Source organism: Mustela putorius, unplaced genomic scaffold, assembly GCF_011764305.1.
Source record: "Mustela putorius furo isolate JIRA1106 unplaced genomic scaffold, ASM1176430v1.1 tig00000430_pilon_pilon_pilon, whole genome shotgun sequence".
NCBI classification, from domain to species: Eukaryota; Metazoa; Chordata; class Mammalia; order Carnivora; family Mustelidae; genus Mustela; species Mustela putorius.
In genome coordinates this window covers 15,577,713-15,604,265 of record NW_025421377.1, presented here as the reverse complement: position 1 = coordinate 15,604,265, position 26,553 = coordinate 15,577,713, and the positions used below count along the sequence as shown (strand labels likewise).

Below are 26,553 nucleotides of genomic sequence, written 5' to 3'. Positions count from 1 at the left end.
TGTTTCTATTTATCCTGCTTTGGGTTTATAGTGTTATGCTGTTTGGTATAAATATTTAATTTGAAAAATTATCATAATCACTTTAGCATCTCATTTTCCACTGTTCTCTTTGTATTCTCCTCCTGTGATTCATATTTCAATTCCATATTTTTCTTATTGGAGGTCTCAAGTATCTGCTAAAATACTCAAAACTTTTTTTATTTTTTTGAGTATATAAAAGATAATTTTTAAATGTGTCTCATAATTCTACTATGTAGATCTTCGGTTTATCTCTTTTGAATATCTCCTGTTTCTTTTGGATATGATTACAGTATCTTTACTCCTGTTATACATTTATATTTCTGACCTAGTGCAGGAACAACTTGGTGTCTTTTTTTTTTTAAGATTTTATTTATTTGATAGAGAGAGAAAGAGTATAAGCAGGGGGAGTGGCAGGCAGAAGAAAAGGGAGAAGCAGGCTCCCCTCAGCAAAAGGGGACCCCTATGTGGGACTTGATCCCAGAACCCTGAGATCATGACCTGAGCCCAAGGAAGTTGCTTAACCAACTGAGCCATCCAGGCACCCATGAACATCTTGTAAAGGCAACTTGAGGCCTAGAATCATGTTACTCTGCTGTCAAACTGATTTGACAAATCTGATCATCAGTTTGACAAACTGATCATCCTCCAGGTAGACTAATGCCATTTGGTCTAGGTGTCTTAATCCAGTTGATGGCTGTAATGATTTCAGGCTGAGCTTTAGTACCTGTAAAGACAGATCTCCTTCTGCTTCATCATGCCTCTAGATCTTAACCCAAATCCTGGTGATTTTATAAGACCATTTCTGTCTTTAAAAGGTGCCAACCAACAATTTTTGTCCCTCCCTTCTCAGGCACCCTCTAAAGATTTAGTCTTCTTAGGATGCTATCAGACTTCAAATCCTAGAGTCCATCACTATTCTTGAGTCCTATTTAAAAAATCCTGACCTTCTATTTCTCAATGACTCAGTAGCTCTTTGAACCCTGAAAAACATTTTGATCAAGTTTTCAAGCTGATGGTTTGAATGGTTTGAATAACAATGGTTTGAATAACCTAGAATAAAATTCTTCCTTACATGTTATGAATATAATGGTTGAATTAAAACAAAACAAAACAAAAGAAAAACTTCTTTTAATATTATATTAACTTCAGTGATTTTCATTCAGTACAAAGTGGTATCACTGCTGAGAAATTCTCTCATAATTTAAATAGCTCTCCCATCATTAGAAGATTAAGGATGGTACCACTTTATTTTATCAGTAATTTTCAACAACTCTGAAATATGCAATTTATTTTGTTTTCAACTGTCAGTTGTAATTTTAAAAAATAAGTAAAGCCAACACCATCCCAATAATAATAGCACTAAGAAGTTTTCTTTTCTTCGAGAGGATGAAATGCATTAAGCTCAGTCTAAGCACAAAGATTCTAATCAGTTCTCAACAATTGTAGCTGTGTGTTTCAAATTACATTTCTAAAACATCTTATTGTCTTCTTCCTTTTTCGATTTAGACATCCCAAGTTGAATATTCCACTGAAGTTCCAAAAAAAAAAACTCAGTTACCTAGGATGCCTTGTATCCTATGCCTTCTATCAGTTTAAATTTTACATTTATTTATTTTTTTAAAAAGATTTTATTTATTTATTTGACAGAGAGAGATCACAAGCAGATGGAGAGGCAGGCAGAGAGGGAGATAGAGGGAAACAGGCTCCCTGCTGAGCAAAGAGCCCAATGCCAGACTCTCGATCCCAGGACCCAGAGATCATGACCTGAGCTGAAGGCAGCGGCTTAACCCATTGAGCCACCCAGGCGCCCTAAATTTTACATTTAAAGCAGCACATTAGTTTAGTACAGTGATCATTCTATAAAGGCAAAGCATGAAAATAATTTCATATTAGACATAAATTGGAATTTAAAAGTAGTATAATATATATAATTATATAATTATAACTTATTTATGGTATAGCTATGTTATATATATACATATAAAAGTACATTATATATAAATTATAACTATGATTATATATTATATAATATAGATGTTATATATATTTATCTTCAAGGTAAGAAGAAAGTATATATGCTTATTTTGAATATATAACTTCTAGCAAACTTTTGGTTTATAATGGACTTCCTAGTCTTTATAAATTCATCTGATATCCTAGGGCTTATAACTGTCATATTTATTTATTTGGCTTTGGTTTTGGATTTGCTTCTTTTTAGTAGGAGAAGAATTTTTTTTTTTCAGAAGTATGTCTTATTAATATTTCTCTATCTGGTCCTTGTTTTTTATTTACTTTACAGCCATTTTCTGATTATTTTCTAAGTTTAATAAAACATTTTCTTTCCCCTTTTTTTTCCTATTTGCACCCAAATGGACCTTTTTTTTGAAAGATGTATTGTCCAAATGTTATTTCTTATCATTCTCTACTGCTTTCAGGTCAGGATATAGCCTTCATACTTTACTACTGTTTTAACCTCCATGTTTCAGCATGAATAATATTTATGATAAAATATTGGGCCTCCCTGAACATATTACTGTAAGCCAGCAGGTTCTCCTGATTTATTTTTAGGGTATGATGGAGATAAGACTGTAGTTTAATTTCCTGATCCAAAGAAACTTCATATTTGTGATAGCATTTTTATTAACTTAATAAAGAATGACATGTGGTCAAGGTTAACTATTTTTCATAACATTTTTCATTACTGATATATTACTAGAGGATTTGCTCAAAATTAACTTGACTAGAGATGGCATTGAAATAAGTATTTTTAGCTTTTTGTTGTAATAAAATAATTACTCTAATTCAGGAGTATTAACTGAACTCTATTATCAGACATGCAAAAGTGGTAAATACTTTTCTTTACCTCTGAATAGTCAGGCATATTGTATGCCATAAATTAATACAGTTTAACAGTAAAAAAGTTGCTTTGCACTGACTTAATCAGATGTTGCATGTTTACCTCATATAAAAGTCTTCCATGTGTAATGGGATGGAAAAAGTATACCTTAAGAAACCTACGTATAAAAATGTTTATACTTGGGGCACCTGGGTGGCTCAGTGGGTTAAAACCTCTGCCTTTGTCTCAGGTCATGGTCCCAGGGTCCTGGGATCAAGCTCCGCATCAGGCTCTCTGCTCCTCGGGGAGCCTGCTTTCTCTTCTCTCTCTCTGCCTGCCTCTCTGACTACTTGTGATCTCTGCCTGTCAAATAAATAAATAAAATCTTTAAAAAAATATTTATACTTGTGTGTATACATACACACAGACATAAATACATACATATATATATATATATATATATATAAAACATGCATATATATCATGTATTCTAACCATGTAGTTATACAAAGTTCTAATGGGAAATAACATAATTTCTAATCAACATGCACACCTGGATATTTGAGTAAAACGTGCAGCTTTAAGTTTTTCTTTCTTAGAAAATGAGATTTGGCAAAGACAAAGCAAAGCAGTAATGGCAGTTGAATTTATCATTGTCATGTCTGAATTCTTCCTCTTTGAACACTCAGAGATAAATTATTTTCTTTTTTCTGTATCAATTCCAGAGTGACTTTAACCTGGTTTTAGCATCAAAAGAAAACTAATAATGGACCATCATAGATTTAGAAAACTATCAGAAAGCCAGTTGCCAGAGAATCTTTATACAATCAATCTTGTTTCCAATTATCTTTCCAAATCTTAATGATTATCTCTCTATAGATCAGATATCTCTCTCCATATATAAGGTTGACTCAACTCCAGAATTCAGAAGGCAATCCTTTTAACTATCTACTTAGACTCATTAGAATTAAAGTCTAAAATTTCCAGAAGAGAAAATTAATTTTTTTCAATTTGAATCGATGTCAAATCAATTAAATTCAAGACGACCCAGCTGTGTAAATTGGGAAAAAAAAAATAAAAGTCACTGAGGCTAATTCCATTCAGTGATAAGAACAGTTCACATTGAAGATGGAGTGTAAATGGGTCTGGGGAGACACAAAGAAATATATTTACGATAGTTTGGTTGGTTAAATGAAAACCACTGTGTACAAATTATGAAGAAATAATTACATTAGTTTCATTATTTGTTTTTATTTTAAATTCACCACTTACAATTGTCCTTTCCTTAAGTCTTAGCTAGTTATTTTAAGTAAGACTCCTTGTGAATTATATTAGCACCTAGTATAATTCATTTTAAAGAACAGATAATGCTATGTGTCCCTTTTACAAGTTCATTCAGCAGGCTAAGTCTGTAGACATGCTTATTGTGTTTTTATGTAAATCTTAATAATATCTACAAAAATTTATTTTTTAATTTAAATCAGCTTCTTATTTTCAGGTATTTTTGGCTGAATACACAGGACCTCTGCTGATATATCTCCTCTTTTATTTGAGGATCCCATACATATATGACATGAAGGAGAGCTCCGGAAGATTACGCCATCCAGTGGTACAGTACGTAATATATGTAGTACCTCTAGATAAATTAATACACAGATAAAATTTTAAAGTTTGTTTATAAACCAAATTAAAGTGGGTTACATTTAAGAAAATATATTTTAAGTAACTTTAAATAATGTATACACATGAGCTTGCAAATTTATAAACAAGGAACAAGTAAGTATACCTTAAGGCATAGATAATGTTAGTTCATAATGATCACAGTGAAAGAAATCTGGATATTTAAAGTTATAAAGTTGTGAGGTCATATATAAAGGGCTTAAGATATAAAACTAAATAAAATAATAAAATATGTACTTTTCATGGGCAACATTTATAGGAAAGAAACAATGACCTAAAAAACAGGAAAAAACAGAAGAGTTTTATGTTACCTTTAGTAAGTCAAAATTCAAAATAAATTTTACTTTAAAGTAAAAAGTAAAAGTAAAGTACAGAAAAAGGTGAGGGTGATTATCCAAGCAGAATATATAACATACTGTGAGAATAATCTCTCTGTGTGTCTCTCTCTCCCTCCACCTACCAAATTGAAAAGTAAGAGAATAATTATTATTCAAGACACCACACTGAGATGTGGTGTTAGCAATTTGTTAAAAACATAAAAAAGAACCTTATTTAATGACTAAACTCTAAATAAATTAAGAAAAAATATTTAGGTCATAAGGATACTAAAAGAGAGTGATACGACTCCTAACTTTCTCATATCATATAGAGCTTTCCTTTACACTTAATTTCTGTACCACAGCTGCACTTTCTTGTCTCCGATACCTACTATGTTCCCTTTCACGCATTGACATTGACACACATTATCCCTCCTCCTTCATCCCAGTAAGCTCTTTCTTATCTCTTACATAAGCTTGAAATAGAAGTTCAGTATTTCTTACCCATGATAGCTATTCCTATTCTTCCCAATGCAAGTATGCCACTGAAATGTTCTTCCTTTCTACAATTTATTACTTTAAAATTATATGTTCACATAATCACTTGTTTGTGTATTTCCCTCTATAAAGTCCTAAAATGGATGTACTTTGGTGTCCATTTTATTTCCACTGCTTAACATTACCTGATTTACAGGAAACACTCAATAGGAATATTTTGAATGATAGATGAACCAATTGCAAACATATTTATTTCACATTGAGAAATTCTAGGTTATTAAAGAGAGGAACCTGACCTGGGTGGGAGTTCTGAGGTGGCTTTTCTAAGAAAGTGGCATTTGAATTATTTCTTTGTTTTCTGGAGCAATGAATCAGATTTTAAATAGGAAATTTCATGTGCACATGATTTATGGTACAAAGAAATTTGGTGCTTTGTAGGAGTAAAAGAAATCTAGTATGGCAGAAGCGAAGAGAGGCAAGGGAAATTGGTTCTTAGGGATGATGGTCAAGTTGTGCAGGGCCTAGCGGAACATTACCAATTTTCTCTCTAGTGAAGGGAATAAGGGAATGACCAATTTGTTTAGAAAGTCTGGGGTGCAAAGTTCAATATAAAGACAATATAAAGACAATATAAATGTACTCATATTTTAGATCAACATATTACATCTACTAGATATATAACGCATCATAAAAAAAACAACAACAACAAAAAAAAACCACTTATTTTCCTAGTGGCATTCTAAAGAAATTGACTGACAGTTGGTTACTATTCTTAAACACAAACACAGAATGTTTTATAACATCTCAGTGATAAAAATGTGCACTATGTTGTTCCAAAATAGCAAATATGTTAAGTTTGTAGGAAATCATTTCAGAGCAGATACACACAAACACACAAACTACTTGTGAAATTTAAGTGTCTAGCAGAGATCTATAAAATAATCACATGGTTTCTGAGGCAACCCAACTTTAAGATGAGTGACTACTATTTCTCAAAGTTAAGAAGATGAAATTTCAAATGCTGTGTCCATTTGCTCCACACTCTGTTAATTCTCAAAAATGGCTTTGAATCATTTCACAGAGTTCAAAAATATTTTTCTGCTAGCTTAGATCTACATGTGACTCAACTACCACAAAATTCTTCGGATCGCTTAGAAATTTTTGCACCCTGGAACTAAGGCAGTATTACCTATATTACCTCCATCCCCATCAAGTAATGAAAAGGGGATGCACCGTTTGGTGAAACGGATCCAGTTAAACTTGTTTGAACTTTAGTCAATCAACAGTAGTTAAGATAGGGGACACATACTTGAAATTGTCAAGGTCTCTCTTGCCTTAGGGATCAAATGAACTGCTTGCACTGAGGCTGAGACCACACCTCCCTAAGGACTTCTAACTGCATCATCAGGGATGGAAGAGCAGTCCTAGAAACCTTTCCTATACATAGGGCACACAGCTGGATCATCTGCCTTGACTGCAAGAAGATATGTCTATTTGGACACTTAAATTTCTGCTTAGGTCCTCCACATTATTAACCTCATACTTTCAAGCCATCCCTCTTCTCTCATACATCTTGATAAACCCCACAGTTCTCTGTGCTGCTTTCACAGAGTCCTTCCCAATTCCTGGAATTCTTCTACCTCTGCAATTCAAAGTCCGTTAATAGCAAAATCTCTTATGTCTTCAGCATTTTATTCGAACATTGTCTTCATATTCTTCCACAAGAGAAACTTGGCATAGTTCTATAAAACTGAGACAGTGTTTTTTCTTTTCTTTTCTTTCTTTTCTTTTTCTTTTCTGTTCCTTTCTTTTTTCTTTTCTCTTCTTTTCAAGATTTTATTTATTTGAGAGAACCAATGATCTGGGAGAGGAGGAGGGACCAGAGGAAAAGGGAGAAGCAGACTCCCCATTGAGCAGGGAGCCCCCTGGGCTCAATCCCAGGACTCTGAGACCATGAACTGAGTGGAAGGCAATTGCTTAATCAACAGCCACCCAGTGACCCCGAGACTGTGTTTTCTTTCACAGTACTCTTATCTTGAAACATATGTGATAAGGGATGAGTTTGTTTGTTTGTTTTAATTATAATTGGGAAAAAGAACTGGACTCAAACCTATTCATGGATATTCACCTAGTTTAGCACTGCACAGAGAAATAGTGGATATTTGAAGGGAAGTCAACCATAATTAAATGGAAATATTTGCAATGAAATCAAACATGGTGAGTTACCAACACTGTGCAAAGTAACATATCATATGGTTTCACTTATTTGTGGAGCATAAGAAATAACATGGAGGACACGGGGAGATGGAGAGGAGAAGGGAGTTGGGGAAAATGGAGGGGGAGACAAACCATGAGAGTAACATGCATCCAAAGAGAAGATAGAGCTGTATGTACTATACCAGTATAACATCAGAAAAATAGGCTAACTAATTTAATCATAGCATGAACTAAAATTTCTCGTTTAGTCCTCTGCTAAAGAGCTGGACGTAACCTCACTTTATGCTTTCTTAGAAAGAAGAAAATTTTATCATTCAAGTATATATTCCTATGAAGAACAAAAAAGGTAGGAGAGATACTGATTCCCTTATGAATCCTTTGAACCTACAATTCTCAAACTTTCCTAAATCACAACCTTTCCTTTTTCTTGTCTTCCTGTCTAGAAAGCTCTGCCCCTGGATATCCATACTTTGTTTTTGATTTCTCACAGAATTTGTCTATTATTTAGAGAAATACATACATAGAAAATGCCTCTCCCTTAATAGGTGCACACTTATTTTTTTTTTTTATGAATTAGTGAGTAGTAGTAAATTCACTGATGATTTAGGCAGGTTGGTTTATGTTTATCTATTCATTTTTCCAAAAGTCACTATTATTATTAACCAGAAATCATTATTTCATTCTGTTAAAATAAAATCCCATGAATATTCAATGTTTGTACATACAGTAAATGATATGCTGATTTTTCTGTTCAAGCTTTATTGATTTAAGTGTGCAATTTTTGATCCATATTGATTTTCTTGAATAGCAACAACACTTTTTGAAATTTTATATTTTATCAAAATCAATATGGATTTTAACAAAAATATATTTTAAGCATAAGCCATAAAATATACTTCTATAAATCATATCTGACATTTACTTTTAAAGCAATTTATAGATGACAACAAGAGCTTTTCAATTGGAAAGCAGAAACAAAAAGAAACACACAAAGAGACAACGAAAATACTACAATTTGTTAGGGAGGGAAAAAACAAACATAAACTAAAGGAAACAAAAGCTGTACTGACTCCATAAATAAATATATTCAAACCTTTCAATGTATGGTTCTTGCTAAAGGACAACCAGACGATAAAAAGCTATTCTGAATACTATAAAATGTCAAATGAATTCTAAGTAGATTTTGAATATTTTTAAAACTTGTGCATCTTTTTCTCTGGCATCAGTTTGTTCCCTGTATTTATAGGTCTGATTTTGCTTTTTTGTGTGTTTATTCATTTTATTTTTTAGACTCCACATGAATGAAATCATATGCTATTTGTCTTTCTCAATCTGACTTATTTCACTTAGCATAATACCCTGTAGGTCCATCCATGTTGTCTTCAATGGCAGAGGGGAGACGATTGAGGAATCAGGAAAAATGGGTAAAGGGGAATGGGAGATACAGGCCTCCAACTACGGAGTATATACATCACAGGAGTGAAAGACACAGTATAAAGAATACAGTCAGTGATATTATAATAGCATGTGTGATGATAGATGACAGGTACAGTTGTGGGGATCATAGCATAATGTAAAACTCTTAAATCACCATGTTATACATATAAAATTAATGTAACATTGTATATCAGCTTTAGAGAAAAAACCTTGTATATTTTCTGCTTCATTTATAAGGCATTTTGTTATGAGTGCATTTATAATAATTATATATTGTTGGAGTAGATGTGAGCATACAGATGATGACTGGTATAATAAAATGTTTTGAGCATCATTAGAAGTAAATTTATAGAAACTATTGTGACAATACTGTTTTTGTGAAATAAATTTAGAAAATTCCTAGAATAAATGTATTAAAATAAGCATTCATGTTTTGATTATTAGAAACATTTCTTAATAAATATATAATATTTTAGTAAACTAACAAAAATTGTCCTGTGTCTAAGGCAAGCCAGACTTTTGGAAGGTAACTTACTATGTTCATGTTTTCCTTTCTTTCCAGCTTGGCTTGCTTCTGTCATTGTATACACTATATCCGATACCTTTTGGAAACCTTATTTGTCCATAAAGTTTCTGCAGGACATACGCCTTTGAAAAATTTGATAAAGGTGAGATTGATATGTTTGATAATTTTAATTATTATTGGGAAGTTTTGTGTATTGGGTCATCCATAAAATGGTACAATCATATTTATTTTCCTCATGCTTAGATTATTCTGTTCAACTGTGTCATCATATCTTAATCAGCTGCTCCTGAAATGCCACTTCCTGAGTGACCTGTTTCACTGGAGCAGTGTTCAATAACTCTACATTAAAGATTTGCCATGTCTTTTTGTTACAAGCCATGCATGCTCAGGCACTCTTTTTTTTTTATTTCTTTTTTTTTTTTTTTTTTTTTTTTTTTTTTTTTTTTTTTCATAGAGAGAAATCACAAGTAGATGGAGAGGCAGACAGAGAGAGAGAGAGGGGAAGCAGGCTCCCTGCTGAGCAGAGAGCCCGATGCGGGACTCGATCCCAGGACCCTGAGATCATGACCTGAGCCGAAGGCAGCGGCTCAACCCACCGAGCCACCCAGGTGCCCCGCTCAGGCACTCTTAATTTTGGAAATACTTAGCACTGAATTCAGATTCTTTACATGCTGCTTGAGGACGACGGATGTCATACATGAACATTCCTATAAAAATACATCTGTGTGATAACATTGATGAAACAACACCGTGTATTTATGACAGCTGTCAGTGAGATGACAGTCTTTGTTCTTCCAAAAATGGTGAATTCAGGAGTTAATAACCATCCCATTAAATAGCTGTCAAGAAAATGGGAAGTTTTATGAAATATTGAAGTGGAAATATACATTGGATGACATGCTGCAATTCAATTTTCCAATTCTATTTCCAATTTGAAGTTTACTTTCCATAGGAAATATTTCCTTATTAAAAATTTCCTGTATTTTTTGGCAAATACCTGTTTCTTTCTATTGTTTTTCTATTGTTGTCATGGTAATAAAACAAAAAACTCTGAAATTCTTAGAAACCTCAAAAGTCCTTTAGACTAACTTCTATTCTGGCACAAGATATTAAAATTTATCATATCAGTACAAGATCAGTTTTATAGTCTAGGATTTTTGGAACTAGAATGTTTCCCTTTACAGTCTGTCAAGATATGTTTTACTAATGATTAAATAATTCATTATTTTATTCACTTACTGTTGGAAAATGAGTATTAGTATATTTTATGCAATACATTATTTATTATTTTATTACTTCATCCATATTTATTGCTTTATAGTCAAAGACCATTGAAAAATATTTCTAAAATATATTGTTACATTTGCCTTATATCCTAAGTACCCATTTATATTAATAAGGGTTGAACAAAGTAATCCCTTTCCTTAGTGATATCAAATATGTACTTGTAAAATGCTACTTTATTGGGTGAGGAGTCATTTCTTATCTTGCTTAGAGCATACCATTTTTCATACCAAAAAAAAGAAAAGCTTCAGTGTGTCGTGTAGGTGTATGGGATGATTTCAAATGATATGATAGATTATATATGTTCTCTAACTTATATTATGTTTTATTTGTAGGGCTGTGCCTTTTATTGGGGATTTACTTCTTGGATTGCCTACTACATTAATCACCCACAGTACACACCACCGTGTATGTAGGATTTCTTTCTAATGAAACAATACTGATTTGACAACATCAGAACTCTCTTCTAAACTACACAGAAATGATGAACAACCTGGCATACTTTAAAAAAGAAGCAAATAATGAAAAAATATCAATTTTAAATAGGTTCCATAGCACACTGCATTACATTTTTATGTAGACTTAAAAGACCAAATTTGACTGACATGCTTTGATTTATTTTCTCTCTGTAGGAACTCTCGCAAAAATATGAGTTGATTGTAAACCTCCTAAAATGACAGATAGCAAAAATGAAAGAATGAAGATTAAGAAGAAAAATTCCATATAATCACATAATCACATAAACTCACCTATCAGGTTTTTAAAAATAGGCAATAAATATGAAATTATTATATTAAATGTAATTCAATAAGAAAAAAATAGAAGCAATTTGTTTCTGTAACATAAAGTTTATAACTTTTTTAAATGTCTTGATCATTGATTCAGGTGAAGCACTTTGGGGGAAAGCACGATGCACCAAACCTAAATCCTCAGTCCCTAAACTTGGATAGCTGTTCTCATCACAGAATTCCATTTCTTTTATTTGCTGTGCACTTTTCTCTCTTCGGTTTTTACTGCAGCCCTCAAGGCACACACAGGGCTCTAGTGCTATAGGGTTGAGGTTTCACAGGTAACTGACAATTATTTTTTCTGGTCTGTTTCTGGTGTTTATGAAATTTGAAATGGAAATAAAGGTAGTAGTCAGGGTTTATTTTAGATTTGATAAAATAAGTTAAACCATCTTAATAACTGGGCTTGAAATACCAACAATAGAATCTGTACTAAGATCAGCAAATCTAGTCGAGCATGCTAAAAGTAAATCATTGTGATGTTCAAAACTTAAATTCTTCTAAATACTAGCAACTATGAATACTGAAGGGGAAAATTACTTAATATCATACAGTTTCTAAAAATATTTTATCAGAGAGGTACCTACTAAATTTAGAATATTACAGACAGATATTTTTGCTCCATAGAATAAGAGGAGCCTCTGAAAAATACTACTACCTTCACATGTCTTTTTTTTTTAATATTTTATTTATTTATTTGTCAGAGAGAGAGAATGAGCACAAGTAGGGGAGCAGCAGGCAGAGGGAGAAAGAGAAGCAGGATCCCTGCTGAACAAGGAGCCCAATGCAGGACTCAATGCTAAGACCCTGGGAGCAGGATTTGAACCAAAGGCAGATGCTTAATGGACTGAGCCACCCAGGCATCCCAGCATTCACATATGTGATGCAAACTAATAGAAGCTGATTGTTGTTAACATATGCAAAATATTTACTGAAAACTTAATGTTTGTCAATAGTTGTAAAATTTTCTATTTCTTTTATCATAAGAAATATTATTATGTAAGTGTTAATATTCTCTATTACGATTAGGAAAATGAGGACTTGAAAGTCTAATTTTATTTTTCTCAAGACTCTTAAATGCATAAAATGTAAACAGACCCCAAATTCTGTGAAAACATATGTAACATTACAATACTGATTCCAACTGGAAAGTGAAAAAAATACCATGTATAGTCCTAGTCTCAACAGATTTGACTGCATAAAATTAATAATATCTGTACATTTACACACCTTAACTTGAATATAAAACAATATATTATGTAATTCCACCACATATACCATTAAGGAAAACATTTTTCATACTTCTTGAAAATATTTTAAACTAAATAAGAAACAAATTATCATAACTGAAAACTTCCCAATGGCAGGAATATTCCATTAACTGCTAACTGGCATGCATATGTTCAGAAAACTTAATACATAAATATTAGTATCAGCAGCAATCAAAGAAAAACAACCTTTTTTTCTTGCAAAATGTAAAATATTATAAAAATTATAAAAATTATTACAGAAAGTTATGGGACACCTGGGTGGTTCAGTTGGTTGAGCCTCTGCCTTCTGCTCAGGTTGTGATCCCAGAGTCCTGGGATGTAGTCCACCTCTGCTTCCTTGCTCAGCTGGGACCCTCCTTCTCTTTCTGCTAGCCCCTACCCCTGCTGTGCTCACTCTCTCTTCCTCCCTATCTCTGACAAATAAACAAATGAAATCTTTAAAAAAATTACAGAAAGTTGTAATGATGGCTAAATTTTTTTCTAGAAAATTTGTTTCAGATTACACTCTCTGTAACTTTGCTTTTTGGAAATAAAAAGCTAAAAATATTTAAAATTGTACTTTTTGTCCCTGTACTTGTTTTTATCACATCATTATTTGTTCTCATTTAAAAATGAAAACAAGGTATGTCTTTACTGTCCTGCTATGTGAAATGTTCTGAACTTCTAAACCAGAGTTCATCCTTGTACTTGAGAGCATTCCTTGATCTCCCTGATTAAATCATTCATTTTAGCTCTCACATTAAATCCTAGAGATCTTTCTTAGTAACACTTAACAGGGTTGCAAATTTTCCTGTGTTAACTTGTGATTATTATTTGCTTCCTTGTCAGACAGTAATTTTTATTAAAATAAGAGTTGCTTTTGGCTTAGTTTATAATTGATTTTATCACAAGCACACAGTATAGTGCCTGTCCTTTTCCTAATAAGTATTATTGAATGAATGAAGTCTAGTCTAGAAATAGGCACAAATAAAAAAATACAAGTATATATAATACATACATATATGTATATATATATATACACACATATATATATAATTTAGCTGGAGAAGAATGTTTAATTACATGGCAAATGTTGCTTAGTTGTATGGCAAATATAATATTGAGGAATAAGTGATTATAAAAGTGTCCAACACTTTCGTGTACATAACAAATATGTATATTCCCAGGGGAAAATCTGAATTTTAACTGATTTACCATGGATAATGGGATTTTAATATATTTTATTTCCATTTACATTTTTATCTGCTTTCCAATTTTTTTCATTAATGTATTAATGTATTTTATTTCATAGTTAGATATAAACACTTTGTTAAAAAAAAAAACTTCCAATACTTCCACATATTTTAAATATGTGCATATGCATATATATATACATACATATATATGCTATATATGTATTTGTGTATATATCTCTATATCTATACATAGATACATATATAACATACATATAACATATATAACATATATCAATACATAGATACTTATATAACTTTTGACTAAATTATCCTTTAAGTTTCTAGTCCATGGAACTGGAACTTCCATAAAAGACTTATAAAGAAAGATGTTTGAAGCAGTATTACTTATCATATATAAAATTAAAGTAGCACTAATTATGCAGCAATTAGATAATATTTAATGTTTTTAAACTTAGCCACATTATACATTACAATGAGATGTTGTCATAGCTTTTATCATGAAAGTTTAATAATATTAGAAAAGCCTTTAAATATATTCTTATAAAATATGCAAGATTTAAAATGAGACATTGCAATTTTGTAAATGTGTTTACATAAACGCAATTTATATGTACACATACGTGAAAGAAAAGGAAATGCAACTGTTAATACAGATGATGAGCTTATCAAAAAATTTATTTTTGGTACTTTTGTATATTCCACCTTCTCTGCCATGATAAAAGTAACTTTAGGACAATGTCTTAAATTCTATTTCACTCCTTATTCTATATTATTTGGGAATTTGCATAACCTATATTTTTCTTTTAAGATGAGAACATTAATACTTGCCTCATTTATTTGTTTTTAGCAGAAAAACTTAAAAATACTTAAAATATTACCTATCATAAAATATCAATGCAAAAAATAAAAGTTGTTTTTATTAGCATATTTCTTTTGTTATTAAACATTAAAAAACAAGAGCTATCATTGGGTGCCATCATATATTATGCTATATTACGGGCTGTTAAGGTAACAAATGAAAGATTAAATCTGCCTTTAAAGAGTTTAATAATAGAAATTTAAAATAGATACCTGTTGTATTTCAAATATAATTAGGTGACTTAGAAAAAAAGTGTATGTTGAAAGCAAAAATGTTTTTATCCCTTCAGATTGTATAAGTATTATCCCAAAGGGTCAATTACATACATCGGTGTACTTTGGATTAGAGGGTAGTAATACCCAATCAACATTGCTTTAGTTGTGTTTATAGTGTGGCAATCCAAAATATGAATGTTTGAATTAGATCTTCTTTTTCTACTTTCTAGCGTTTGGAAACCGGCAAGTCGCAGTATCTGCTATCAATTTTTTGGTATGTATTACTTTTATTACTTGCTATTCACGCTCTAATTGTAGTGCTATTAAGAATGCAAAACAGGGGCGCCTGGGTGTCTCAGTGGGTTAAGCCGCTGCCTTCGGCTCAGGTCATAATCTCAGGGTCCTGGGATCGAGTCCCACATCGGGCTCTCTGCTCAGCGGTAGCCTGCTTCCTCCTCTCTCTCTCTGCTTGCCTCTCTGTCTACTGTGATCTCTCTCTGTCAAATAAATAAATAAAATATTAAAAAAAAAAGAATGCACAACAAATTATATTTGAGGATTTCACATGTAGAAAATATGATCTCTTTTTGTATTATATACTTCATGATATTAAGTGGAGTAAGTCAAATGATTACCCTGAATCAAGCCATTAGCTCTCTAAATTTTTTTTAGCTCACTAAATCTCTTAATCAAAATGTTCTACTCATCTATGAAGGATGATTAGAATAATTGGGAATCTAGTAGAATTTGAAAAAAATCCTACTTAGTAATTCTCCCTATTGTCTATACACTTACAAACCTCTAAGAACAAAAGTATTTCGAGCCTAACAGATGGACATCTAAAAAGCCCCTTGGCATAATGTTAATTTAACTTATTCTGAATGAAAACAGTCTGCTTTTTTGGATGAAATGTCTTTTCTAAGCGTTCTCAATCCAGTTATTTAGATCATTCTATTTAGCTTTACATATGCATTGTTGGAATTGGGAACATATCAATCTGAATACAAAAGATTATTATTTCCAAAATGCACTATTTCATTAAACACAGATTTTCCTTCTTACCCCATAAAATTCCACTATGTAACCTATGCTTCTATTCTTTATTTATGTTCTTCTTCATTGTCCTTGATAGATTAACTCCCATGATTCCTGGTCCCTGATGTATTGATAAATTCCCTTGATTTATATATAAGTCTATATCCTTTGTGAAGCTGGTATTGCATAACTTATACCCCACCATTTCAAACAAGGCACAGATCACACCACTTTGTTAAAAGTTCTCATGCTTATGTGTGTGTGTGTGTATTTTAATTAATACTTTAGTTAATAACATCTTCTACTTATTGGCTGTGGCAGGGGCAGGTCCTTCTTTAATATTTTAAACACCTAGTTTTGTGCATAACAGAAATACTCCTTGCTTGAATGAAGAACAAAAATCATTTCTTTATTCATAATTTCTTAATTCATAATTCTTAATTTCTTGTCAATATATCATCACATTTTAACATTCTACATGTGTATATTGCTCATAATTAGCAAGGTTTCAGTTTGTTTATTTTGATGTCTTTTTTGTTGATCCTCTTGTATCAAGTCAAATGATCTCTATATAGTAAGTACTCAGTAAATTTGAGCCATTGGAAGAATTAATTAGTGGGTAAAAAAGCAATAACCACATATTTGGTTTTTTTAAAAATATATTTTAGATTCATATCTGTTTTCCCTCATTTTTCTCCTCCTCATAATGTTAGCCACTATACATTTTTGAAACTTATTTTCTGTTATTTCTGTATAAATATTTACACATCTCCCATTTTATATAATATTCTTGATTTATTTCCTTTTCTCTAATATGGTATAGCTGTGAATCCATGTTTCTAGTATAAAGAAAACTTTTATGAAAAGTTATAGGGTTTTTTTGTTGTTTGTTTTTTGTTTGTTTTACTTTTTAAGATTTATTTATTTGAGGTGGAGGAGGAGAGGGAGGAGGAGAGAGAGTCTCAAGCCGACTCTGCCCTAAGCACAGAGCCTGACATGGGGCTCAGTCTTAGGATCCTGAGATCACAACCTGAGCCGAAACCAAGAGTGGATGCTTAACTGACTATTCCATCCGGGCACTGCAAGAAAAGTTACTGCATTTTAAAACACTTGTCATAGCAGTTATAGTATTTTTTTTAAGTGAGAAAAAGAGGCATAATTGAAACAAGCAAAATTCTAATGGTTTGTAATATATATTTTCCACGCAGACTTTTAAAGACCTTGCCTCCTAATTAAACTACTAGTACTTAAACTTTACACAAGATTTTATTAATCAGTACTTTTTAAAATACCTTTCAAATGAGGAAAAATAAGAAGGAGAATTAGGCAAGTCATAAAATTTTATCACAGTTGCTGTCTTGTAAGTAGCTAAGGTATCAAAACAAATAGTGATAAATAGTAGCATTGTCTAAATTCAATACAGACAATAGGTGTGATAACTTTAATTCCACATTCCTAAGCACATAACAAACATTGACTATTACATTCATAGACTTAAATTAATATAAAAAGAACAACCTATTCCTTTAGAGATAGTACTATATAGAGATAGATACTGTTGTATATATGAAAAAAAAAACTTATGTAAAAGTCAAAATTTTGAATGTAATTATATTCTGTTGCAAATAGAAATTCAGAAATGAGACAGAAGGGTCATGCAATCTCCTAAAATTATAAATTTTGATGACAAATTAAAAAGTCCTGCTAGCCCTGAATTTCTTAATAATGTTACATATTGGCAAAACACATTTAATTTTCACAAATAAATATGGTATTAAGATGTAAGTTTCAGGAAACTGATTCTAATACAGGATTTAAAAACAAACGACTTGTTTGAGTTTGCACATATATCACCTAAATTGAAGATGCCTACTGTATCATTGAGAACATAACATTCTATATTTCAAGGTTAATATTTTTTTCATTCACAATAACTGAATGCCTAAGTGTGTGCCTTTCACATTTATCATAAGAAATGCATATGCAGGGGCTCCTGGGTGGCTCAGTGGGTTGGAGCCTCTGCCTTCGGCTCAGGTAATGATCCTGGGGTCCTGGGATCAAGCCCCGCATCGGGGTCTCTGCTCAGCAGGGAGCCTGCTTCCTCCTCTCTCTCTCTCCGCCTGCCTCTCTACCTACTTGTAATCTGTCTGTCAAATAAAATAAATAAATCTTAAAAAAAAAAAAAGAAATACATATGCAAATAGTTTGGAAAGAAAAGCACCTGTGTTTAAGTCAAGTGCTTTTAATATTATATTGAATTAAGATTATCAACATATAAGATAATCATTATTATGTAGAAGGGAAAAAAGGAAATTCACAGGTCAATCTTATATAATATAAAGTAAATAGAAAATGCTAATTTTTCTAATGTTTGCACAACTTCCTGGATTTTGTTTTGTTGATATATGTATCCCCTTAGCATAAGAAAAAAAGAATTAGCATAAGAAGAAAATGGAAAAAAAGTTGCTGGAGCAACTAGATATATACATACAAAAAAAAAAAACAACAACAATCTAGACACAGACCTTATTCCCTTCACAAAGATTAACTCAAAATGGATCACACACCTAAGTACAAAATGCAAAACTATAAAACTCTTAGATGATGATACAAGAGAAAACCTAGATGACTTTAGGTACCATAATGACTTTTAAGATAAAACACTAAAGAAGGATCCACAGAGGATATAACAGGTAAGTTGGACTTCATTCATCTTAAAAACTTCTGGTCTGTGAGCAATGATGTCAAGAGAATGAGAAAGAGGGGCGCCTAGGTGCCTCATTGGGTTAAAGCCTCTGCCTTTGGCTCAGGTAATGATCCCAGGGTTCTGGGATCGAGCCCCACATTGGGATCTCTGCTCAGCAGGGAGCCTGCTTCCTCCTCTCTCTGTCTGCCTCTCTGCCTACTTGTAATCTCTGTCTGTCAAATAAATAAATAAAATCTTAAAAAAAAAAATAGAGAGAGAGAATGAGAAAGAAAAGCATAGTTTAGGGAAAATATTTACAAAAGATACATCTGAAAAAGATCATTATCAGAAATATACAATGGATTCTTAAAATGCAAGGATAAGAAACACACAGCTAAATTAATAAATGGGCAAAAGACCTTCACTGACCCTTACCAGTAAAATACACAGTTAGCAAATAAGCATATGAAAAGATGCTCCAAATGGAATCCTATCAGGGAAATGCAAATTGAGATGAGATAACATTATACACCTGTTCAAATGGCCAAGAATCTGGAACACTGACAACACCAAATGAAGATACGGATGTGGACCAACAGCAGGAACTTTGATTCATTCCTGTGGGAATGCAAAATGAACTAGCCATTTTGGTAAACAGTTTGGCAGTTTCTTACAGACCTAAATACACTTTTACCATATTATCCAGCAGTTGTGCTCCTGGGTATTTACCCAAAGGAATCAGAAGCTTATGTCTACACAGAACCTTACAAATGGATGTTTTTACAACAGTTTTATTCGTAATTGCCAAGACTTGGAAGCAACTAAGACGTGCCAAAGTAGGTGAATGGACTATGATACATCCAGACTATGATACCTCCAGACAATGGAATATTACTCAGTGCTAAAATGTAATGAGCCATGAAGCCATGAGAAAACACAGGGAAAGCTTGAAAGAATATTACTCAGTAAAATAAAATCTCTGAAAAGGCTAAATATGGTATGATCCCAACTATATGACATAACAAATTAAAAAAAAAAAAAACAACTGTGGAAACAGTAACAAGATCAGTGGTTGCCAAGAGTTGTGGAGAAAGGAATGAAGAAGAGGTGTACAGAGGATTTTTAGGACAGTGAAAATACTCTGTATGATACCATGATGATGGATATGTGGCATTGTATATTTATCCAAACCCAGAATATACAACACCAGGGGTGAACTCTAATGTAAACTCTGGACTTTGCGTGATTATAATCTGTCAATGTAGGTTCATGAGTTGTGACAAAAGTACCACTCTGTTGGAGGACATAGATAATGGAAGAAGATATGCATGTTTAGGAGGAAGGGATATATGAGAAATCTTGGAACCATCCCTTTAATTTTTCTATAAGCTGATCTAAAAAATGTCTTAATGAAAAAACTGTTGGTTAGTATATATATTTACTGATAAACCCATAATTAACATAGTACATAGTTACTCTGGAACACAATGCATGTTGTCCTTTTTTTATTGAAATGTATATTTCCTAACTTAAAAAAGTAGAGATTAGGATTTAGAAAAATTTTTATAATGTTATCATCATGATATGTTATCATTAGTTATAAAACTCCTGATGCAAAAACTGTGTAATATTGGCCTATATTACCAAATAGCATGTCTGTGCAAATGTGTTTTATCCTTTAGAGTAGAGACTAACTTCTCAAGATTATAATAGTTGATGCATATCATGATGAAACTTTTCGTAACTATCGAGTAATCCAAGATTTTCCTTACTCTTGAAATATTAAGATAAATAAGACTTGACTTATAATAATTATTATTATCATTAGAAATAGAGAAAATTACCTGATTTCAAAATTCAAAACAAACCTGATTATCAGAGAAACATTTTAGCAGATTCAATTTTTAAATTATATTTATAAAATGGCTGTTTCATTGCTCAAATTATAAACTTATATCTTCCAATAATTACTAATAATTATAACATATATAAATCTTTGGGCAGAGCAGATATATACAGAAATAATATAGATCACTTTCATTCCTATAAAAATGTTATTAGATCGCAGAATAAAGATTATTTATTTTTACTGTGGAAACCAAAGCAATTTTACTAAGACAAAATGACAGAGCCTATTTGATGGTTAAAATTTTGCATTAGTGTGTTTAGATTTTATTATTATTTTATTTTAATTTAATTGTATTTTCTCAGTGTTCCAAGATTCATTGTTTATTCAGTACACCCAGTGCTCCATGCAATATGTGCCCTCCTTAATACCCACCACCAGGATCACCCAACCCCCGACTCCCCTCCTCTCCAAGGCCCTCAGTTTGTTTCTGAGTCCACAGTCTCTCGTGATTTGTCTCCCCCTCCGATTTCCCCCAACTCACTTCTCTCTATCTCCCAATGTCCATTTTTTGACGTGATTATCTGGTTTTTTGAGTGTTGAGTTTGAGGTTATTATTATTATTATTTAATAGTATTTATTATTTAATAATATTTAATATTTTTAATATTTAATTTATTTATTTAAAAGAAAGAGAGTGCAGGAGAAAGAGCACGGCAGGGGTAGGGCCAGAGGGAGATGGAGAGACAGACACCCCACTGAGCAGGGAGCTGAATGCAGGACTCAGTCCCAGGATCCTTGTATCATGAACTGAGCCACAGGTACACCTTAATGTAGCCACCCAGGGGCCCCTCAATTTTATTTTATAAACTTATTGTTTTCACTGATATAGTAGAGAATATTCACCTGCTGAAGCTTGCAATAAATAACATTAGAGAAATTACATAAAAGTGGATCTCTGTAAATTGGGCTTCTTCTAACACATCTGTATGTTTTACTATATAAGATAATTTAATATTTAAGTAAAGGAAAAATCAAACCTAATGATAGCAACTTCTTCAAACATTATTTTTGAAATCATTGTGTTTATATATAATGTGCCAAATGAAGATATCTGATTTACTGAAGAATTAGTCCAGGAGAAATGTGTAAGTCATGCTGGAAAATGTTCCAATGTTTCACATTTAATGTGCTTCTGAAATTTTATTCAGTTATAGAACCATATATTGAATTTTATAGCACTGACTGAATTTCCTAATCTTATTCAGCTCAGTCCCAAGAGGAAATTATATCAACCACTTTTATCCAGGTCAATTAAGCTATAGTGGACACTTTCATTCTTCATAGTTTTAAAGCCAGTGCTTAAGGTGAAAGATGAAAATAGTCACAATTGCTCTTTAAAATACATTACAGATTTGCTAAATTGATGATAAACTATTTCTCAACATATAGATATAGCTGATTTTTCTCTCTCTACCCCTAGAATGTATATAGATATGCATTTTATCTGTAGTTAGCAGATGGAAAAGTTGGATTATTTACCACTTTTTTATCTCATTCTTTTATATTTATTTAAGTGTGTTTTATGTTTTATTTGTCGTGCTATGGGGAAGGGGCAAATACTGATAAATTATGACATTAGTATATGGCTAGTGGTCTAACTGAAGCCTAAATGCTCATTTTTCCATGGCCTATACTTTGGGTAGAAGATTGATGGTTTGTATTTAGTTGTGTTGTGAAAAGTAGGAAAGAGAAAAAAATTTGGTGGTTGAGTGAGTTTAAAATATTGATAATCATAAAATGAATATGTCTTATCAGAAGAAAAAACATAATTTTTTAAAAGACTTTTTTATTCAACAGACAGAGATCACAAATAGGCAGAGAGGCAGGCAGAGAGAGAGAGAGAGAGAGGGAAGCAGTCTTTCTGCTGAGCAGAGAACCCAATGCGAGGCTTGATACCAGGACCCTGGGATCATGACCTGAGCCAAAGGCAGAGGCTTTAACCCACTGAGCCACTCAGACACTCCTGAAAAAAACTATAATTTTTAAAATATTGTTTGTTCACAAAAATTTGGTAAGTTAATTGGCTTATTAATAAGATTTTTATCAGATATTCCATTTTGCATTTGGCCCTGTGAGTGATTAAAAATAAGTATGACATGAGATTTGACTAAAAGGTGAGCAAAAGATAAGAATACGACAAATTATTAATTTAGTAATTACATGTTTTGTAGTGCTGCCATTTTGTAAGATAGAAATTTAGATAAGATTAATCAATGTAGAGTTATTCTCTGAAGAAGGTTTTAATTAATGACATTGGTAACTAAATTTATCATAGTTTTATTGGGTAATTCATATATCCGACACTTGATTTCATTTAATCATCCTAAAATAACCATCATGAGACAGGATGTAATATTAGCATTTAGGTGAAGAAATGGTATTTCAGATGTCTTAATCATGTAACCTCTAAAAAGTAAATGATGAGACATTTGAGTACAAATTCATCCAACAATGGCTCACACTCTTACCCCACATTCACCTATAAATAAGTTCAACTATAAAATTATTATCTGAAAATGTAAAATTCAGCTTTTATTCCTAATGATAATTTGAGAAACTTGGAACCTCTTCTAAAATTAGAAAACTATTACATGTGAAGAAATCCATACAGAAATTGTTGAAAAGAACAAAATCAGATATATGGTAAGAGATTAATAGCATGAAAGATACATAATTAAAAACATGCTTAATTTATAGGACATATTATAGTGAAAATTTGGATGACTTTAAGCAATAACGGTTTTGGATAACAATCTGTTATTAATAAACAAAGTATTAAATTTTGAATATATACATTGTGTTAATCAGAGAGGTGTATATATGACAAAAGAAAGGGTACTAATTTCTGAGGACACATTGCAAATTGGGAACTTTTTTTTTTTAAGATTTTATTTATTTATTAGCAAGCTAGAGATCACCAGCAGGGGTTCAGGGGCAGAGGAAGAAAAAGGCTCCCTGCTCCGGGAGCCCCATATGGAACTGGATCCCAGGACCCCAGGATGAGGACCTGAGCTGAAGGCAGATCCCCAACCGACGGAGCCACTCGGGCTCCTGCAAACTGGGAACATTATTAACCCCAACCCTGGAGATGTCAGTAAGACTTAATGATTCTTAGATGGTCATTGTGGCCTATTGACTGGAAAGGTCAGATGACAGACAAGCAGCACGTGTCTTTGTAGGACAGTACGGTTTACACTCAGTTCTCTAAACTACACTGAAACCAGGTGGGCATCATACTACCACCGTTGCAGTAACAGGGTTGCTACAGTGCTAATGAATTTAGAGCATGCGTACCTATGCCAAGTCTGTATTTCCTGACCTGACTTTTCGCTTCATGGCATGGAAACTTAACCTATTAAACAAGTAGAAAGCATAGAATCAGCACAACCAGGTTTTTAACAAAGGAACTTTAACCCAGTTATCAAAAGGGATCAATAATATCTTCAAAGTTTCTAGCTCAATGTGACTCATTATGTTAATTCAATATACATCTACAGTGGCTTTTTTCATCATTGTTAGGGTACGAATTTCCTTCTCCCTGCAGTTAGAGTAATAATATATCTCTTGGATCTTTGGAATTAATATACCACATGAATATTGGTAAGTTTATGAAATATAATTTTTAATTTTTTAAATTTTTATTTATTTGAGAGAAAGAGGGGCAGGGAGAGGGGCAAGGGGAGTAGCAAATGGAAAGGGAGAGGCAGACTCCCCACTGAGCAGGGAGCAGGTCTTGTGGCTAGATTCCACGACCTTGGGATGGTGACCTGATCCAAAGGCAGCCACCCAATACACTAAGTCACCCAGGTTCCCCTATAGAATATGATTTTAAAAGAGGAATATATAGATCACCCTGAAAAGTTTAAAATATTTTACAGATTTGTGAAGCTGGAAATCATTTCATCAATGTAATCTTGGCTCATCCCAATCATACAGGTTAGTCCCTTTTTTTCTCTCTCTCTCTAAACAATGTTACTTACTATTTTTAAAAGCCTTTAGTAAACAATTTTTAAAGCAATAGTTGGAAACATTAATGACAATATGTCCCAATTCTAGCTCTTGTATGCCTAAATTTTTCAAATATTTGAACTAAATCATATTTTCTAATAATGGTTTCTCTAAAATGAAATGTGCATGGCCCTCACGTCAAATGGCAATCTCACTTAAATCTAAAAAATAAACAGAGGATTAAGAATTAAGGCAGTACAAAATCCAGGATAAATGCCAATATTATAGCTTGATTCCCAATCTTGATCTAATTTACATTAAAATTTATATAATCCCACTCTATTTCAAGTGACTTAAACTTTTTTCTAATAAAAGTGATCTTTGTTTGGCAAATTCCATAGCTCTGAAATAGCAATGCCAGGGAGGACATTTTGAATTTAGTAGTTAGTTTAAAGTATTTCACAAAATTCACAGTGTTTATATAATGATATTCTTCATAAATCAATCCTCTCATTCAGGTTTAATTATAGGTATGGATTCATACTGTTTTTTGTGTATGATACATAATTTAATTATAATTTTATTTTATTTTATTTTTTAAAGATTTTATTTATTTATTTGACAGAGATCACAAGTAGGCAGAGAGGCATGCAGATAGAGAGGGGAAGCAGGTTCCCTGCTGAGCAGAGAGCCCTACATGGGGCTCGATCCCAGGACCCTGGGATCATGACCTGAGCTGAAGGCAGAAGCTTGAACTCACTGAGTCACCCAGGCGCCCCTAATTATAATTTCAAATGGCGATAGTCAACATTTGGAATTCATGCTGTTATCAGTCTAGTTGCAAATATAAAGCTGCATTGCCTCGAGTGTTTTTTAACATCTACCTGGTTGTCTTAACATTTTCTTGACTTGCACATTTCTGGCAGGTTGGTGAAACATTTTCCAAAATATTTTTTTTTCATATAATATATAGAATTACAAAGGAAAACTTTGCTCAAGTTTCTTCATCTATTTGGATTATGGTATCATGATTTGAAAATGAAAATTTTCAATCATTATGTTTCTGAAGTCAAACAGGACTTTGGAATTGTTCATGTGAAAAAGACTTTTCTTCAGTATTTACTTCATCTTTTATCTCGCTTGTATGTAGCTCGAGAAAGCAGATGCCAATCTAATCTTGTCTTCTCTACTAATTGATTTGGTCCTTTTGCCTTGAGACTCAAAAGACTTTTTCTTTACCACTAATTCTATTAATTTTGTCAGATATGTTTTAGAGTCCATAATTTCAAGACAATTTTCCCAAAAACATGATGCAATCTTCCAGGAGGTTGATTCATGTCTTTTTTTTTTTTTTTTTTTTTAATTTCTAGAAGTTTAAAATTTGTTTTGTTGCATTGTGGGCATTATCAGGGGGTAAATTATATATAAGTTATATCTTTATATGTTAATATCTTTCATTTTCTATTAAACATTCCACTCTTAGGCAAATCGAAATGTCTGTATTACTGAGAAGTCTTTTTTCCTTTTCTACAATTTCTTTCTTGAGTACAATCGCCTTTCATATTCTTTTTTTCTTGGCCATATCTATTTTGAGTTTTGGAATTCTTTTTTATTTAATTATTAATTTTTTATTATTTATAAACATATATTTTTATCCCCAGGGGTACAGGTCTGTGAATCACCAGGTTTACACACTTCACAGCACTCACCAAAGCACATACCCTCCCCAAGGTTTTTTTCAGAGTGTTTTCCAGAGTGGCTGTTTTCCAGAGTGGCTGCACCAGCTTGCATTCCCACCAACAGTGTAGGAGGGTTCCCCTTTCTCCGCAT

At 32.4% G+C, this 26,553-nt stretch overlaps 1 protein-coding gene across 2 annotated transcripts in view; it reads left to right on the top strand.

The window, feature by feature from the left end:
• The window catches only part of TECRL (trans-2,3-enoyl-CoA reductase like), a 101,227-nt gene that overhangs the window by 66,497 nt on the left and 8,177 nt on the right, over positions 1-26,553 (top strand). For both annotated transcript variants that reach the window (XM_004764297.3, XM_004764296.3), the window contains exons 5-9: positions 4,356-4,471; positions 9,569-9,674; positions 11,152-11,224; positions 15,376-15,419; positions 24,654-24,711. In XM_004764297.3, coding sequence (XP_004764354.2) covers positions 4,356-4,471; positions 9,569-9,674; positions 11,152-11,224; positions 15,376-15,419; positions 24,654-24,711 — 397 coding nt within the window. The remainder of the gene's footprint in view (positions 1-4,355; positions 4,472-9,568; positions 9,675-11,151; positions 11,225-15,375; positions 15,420-24,653; positions 24,712-26,553) is intronic.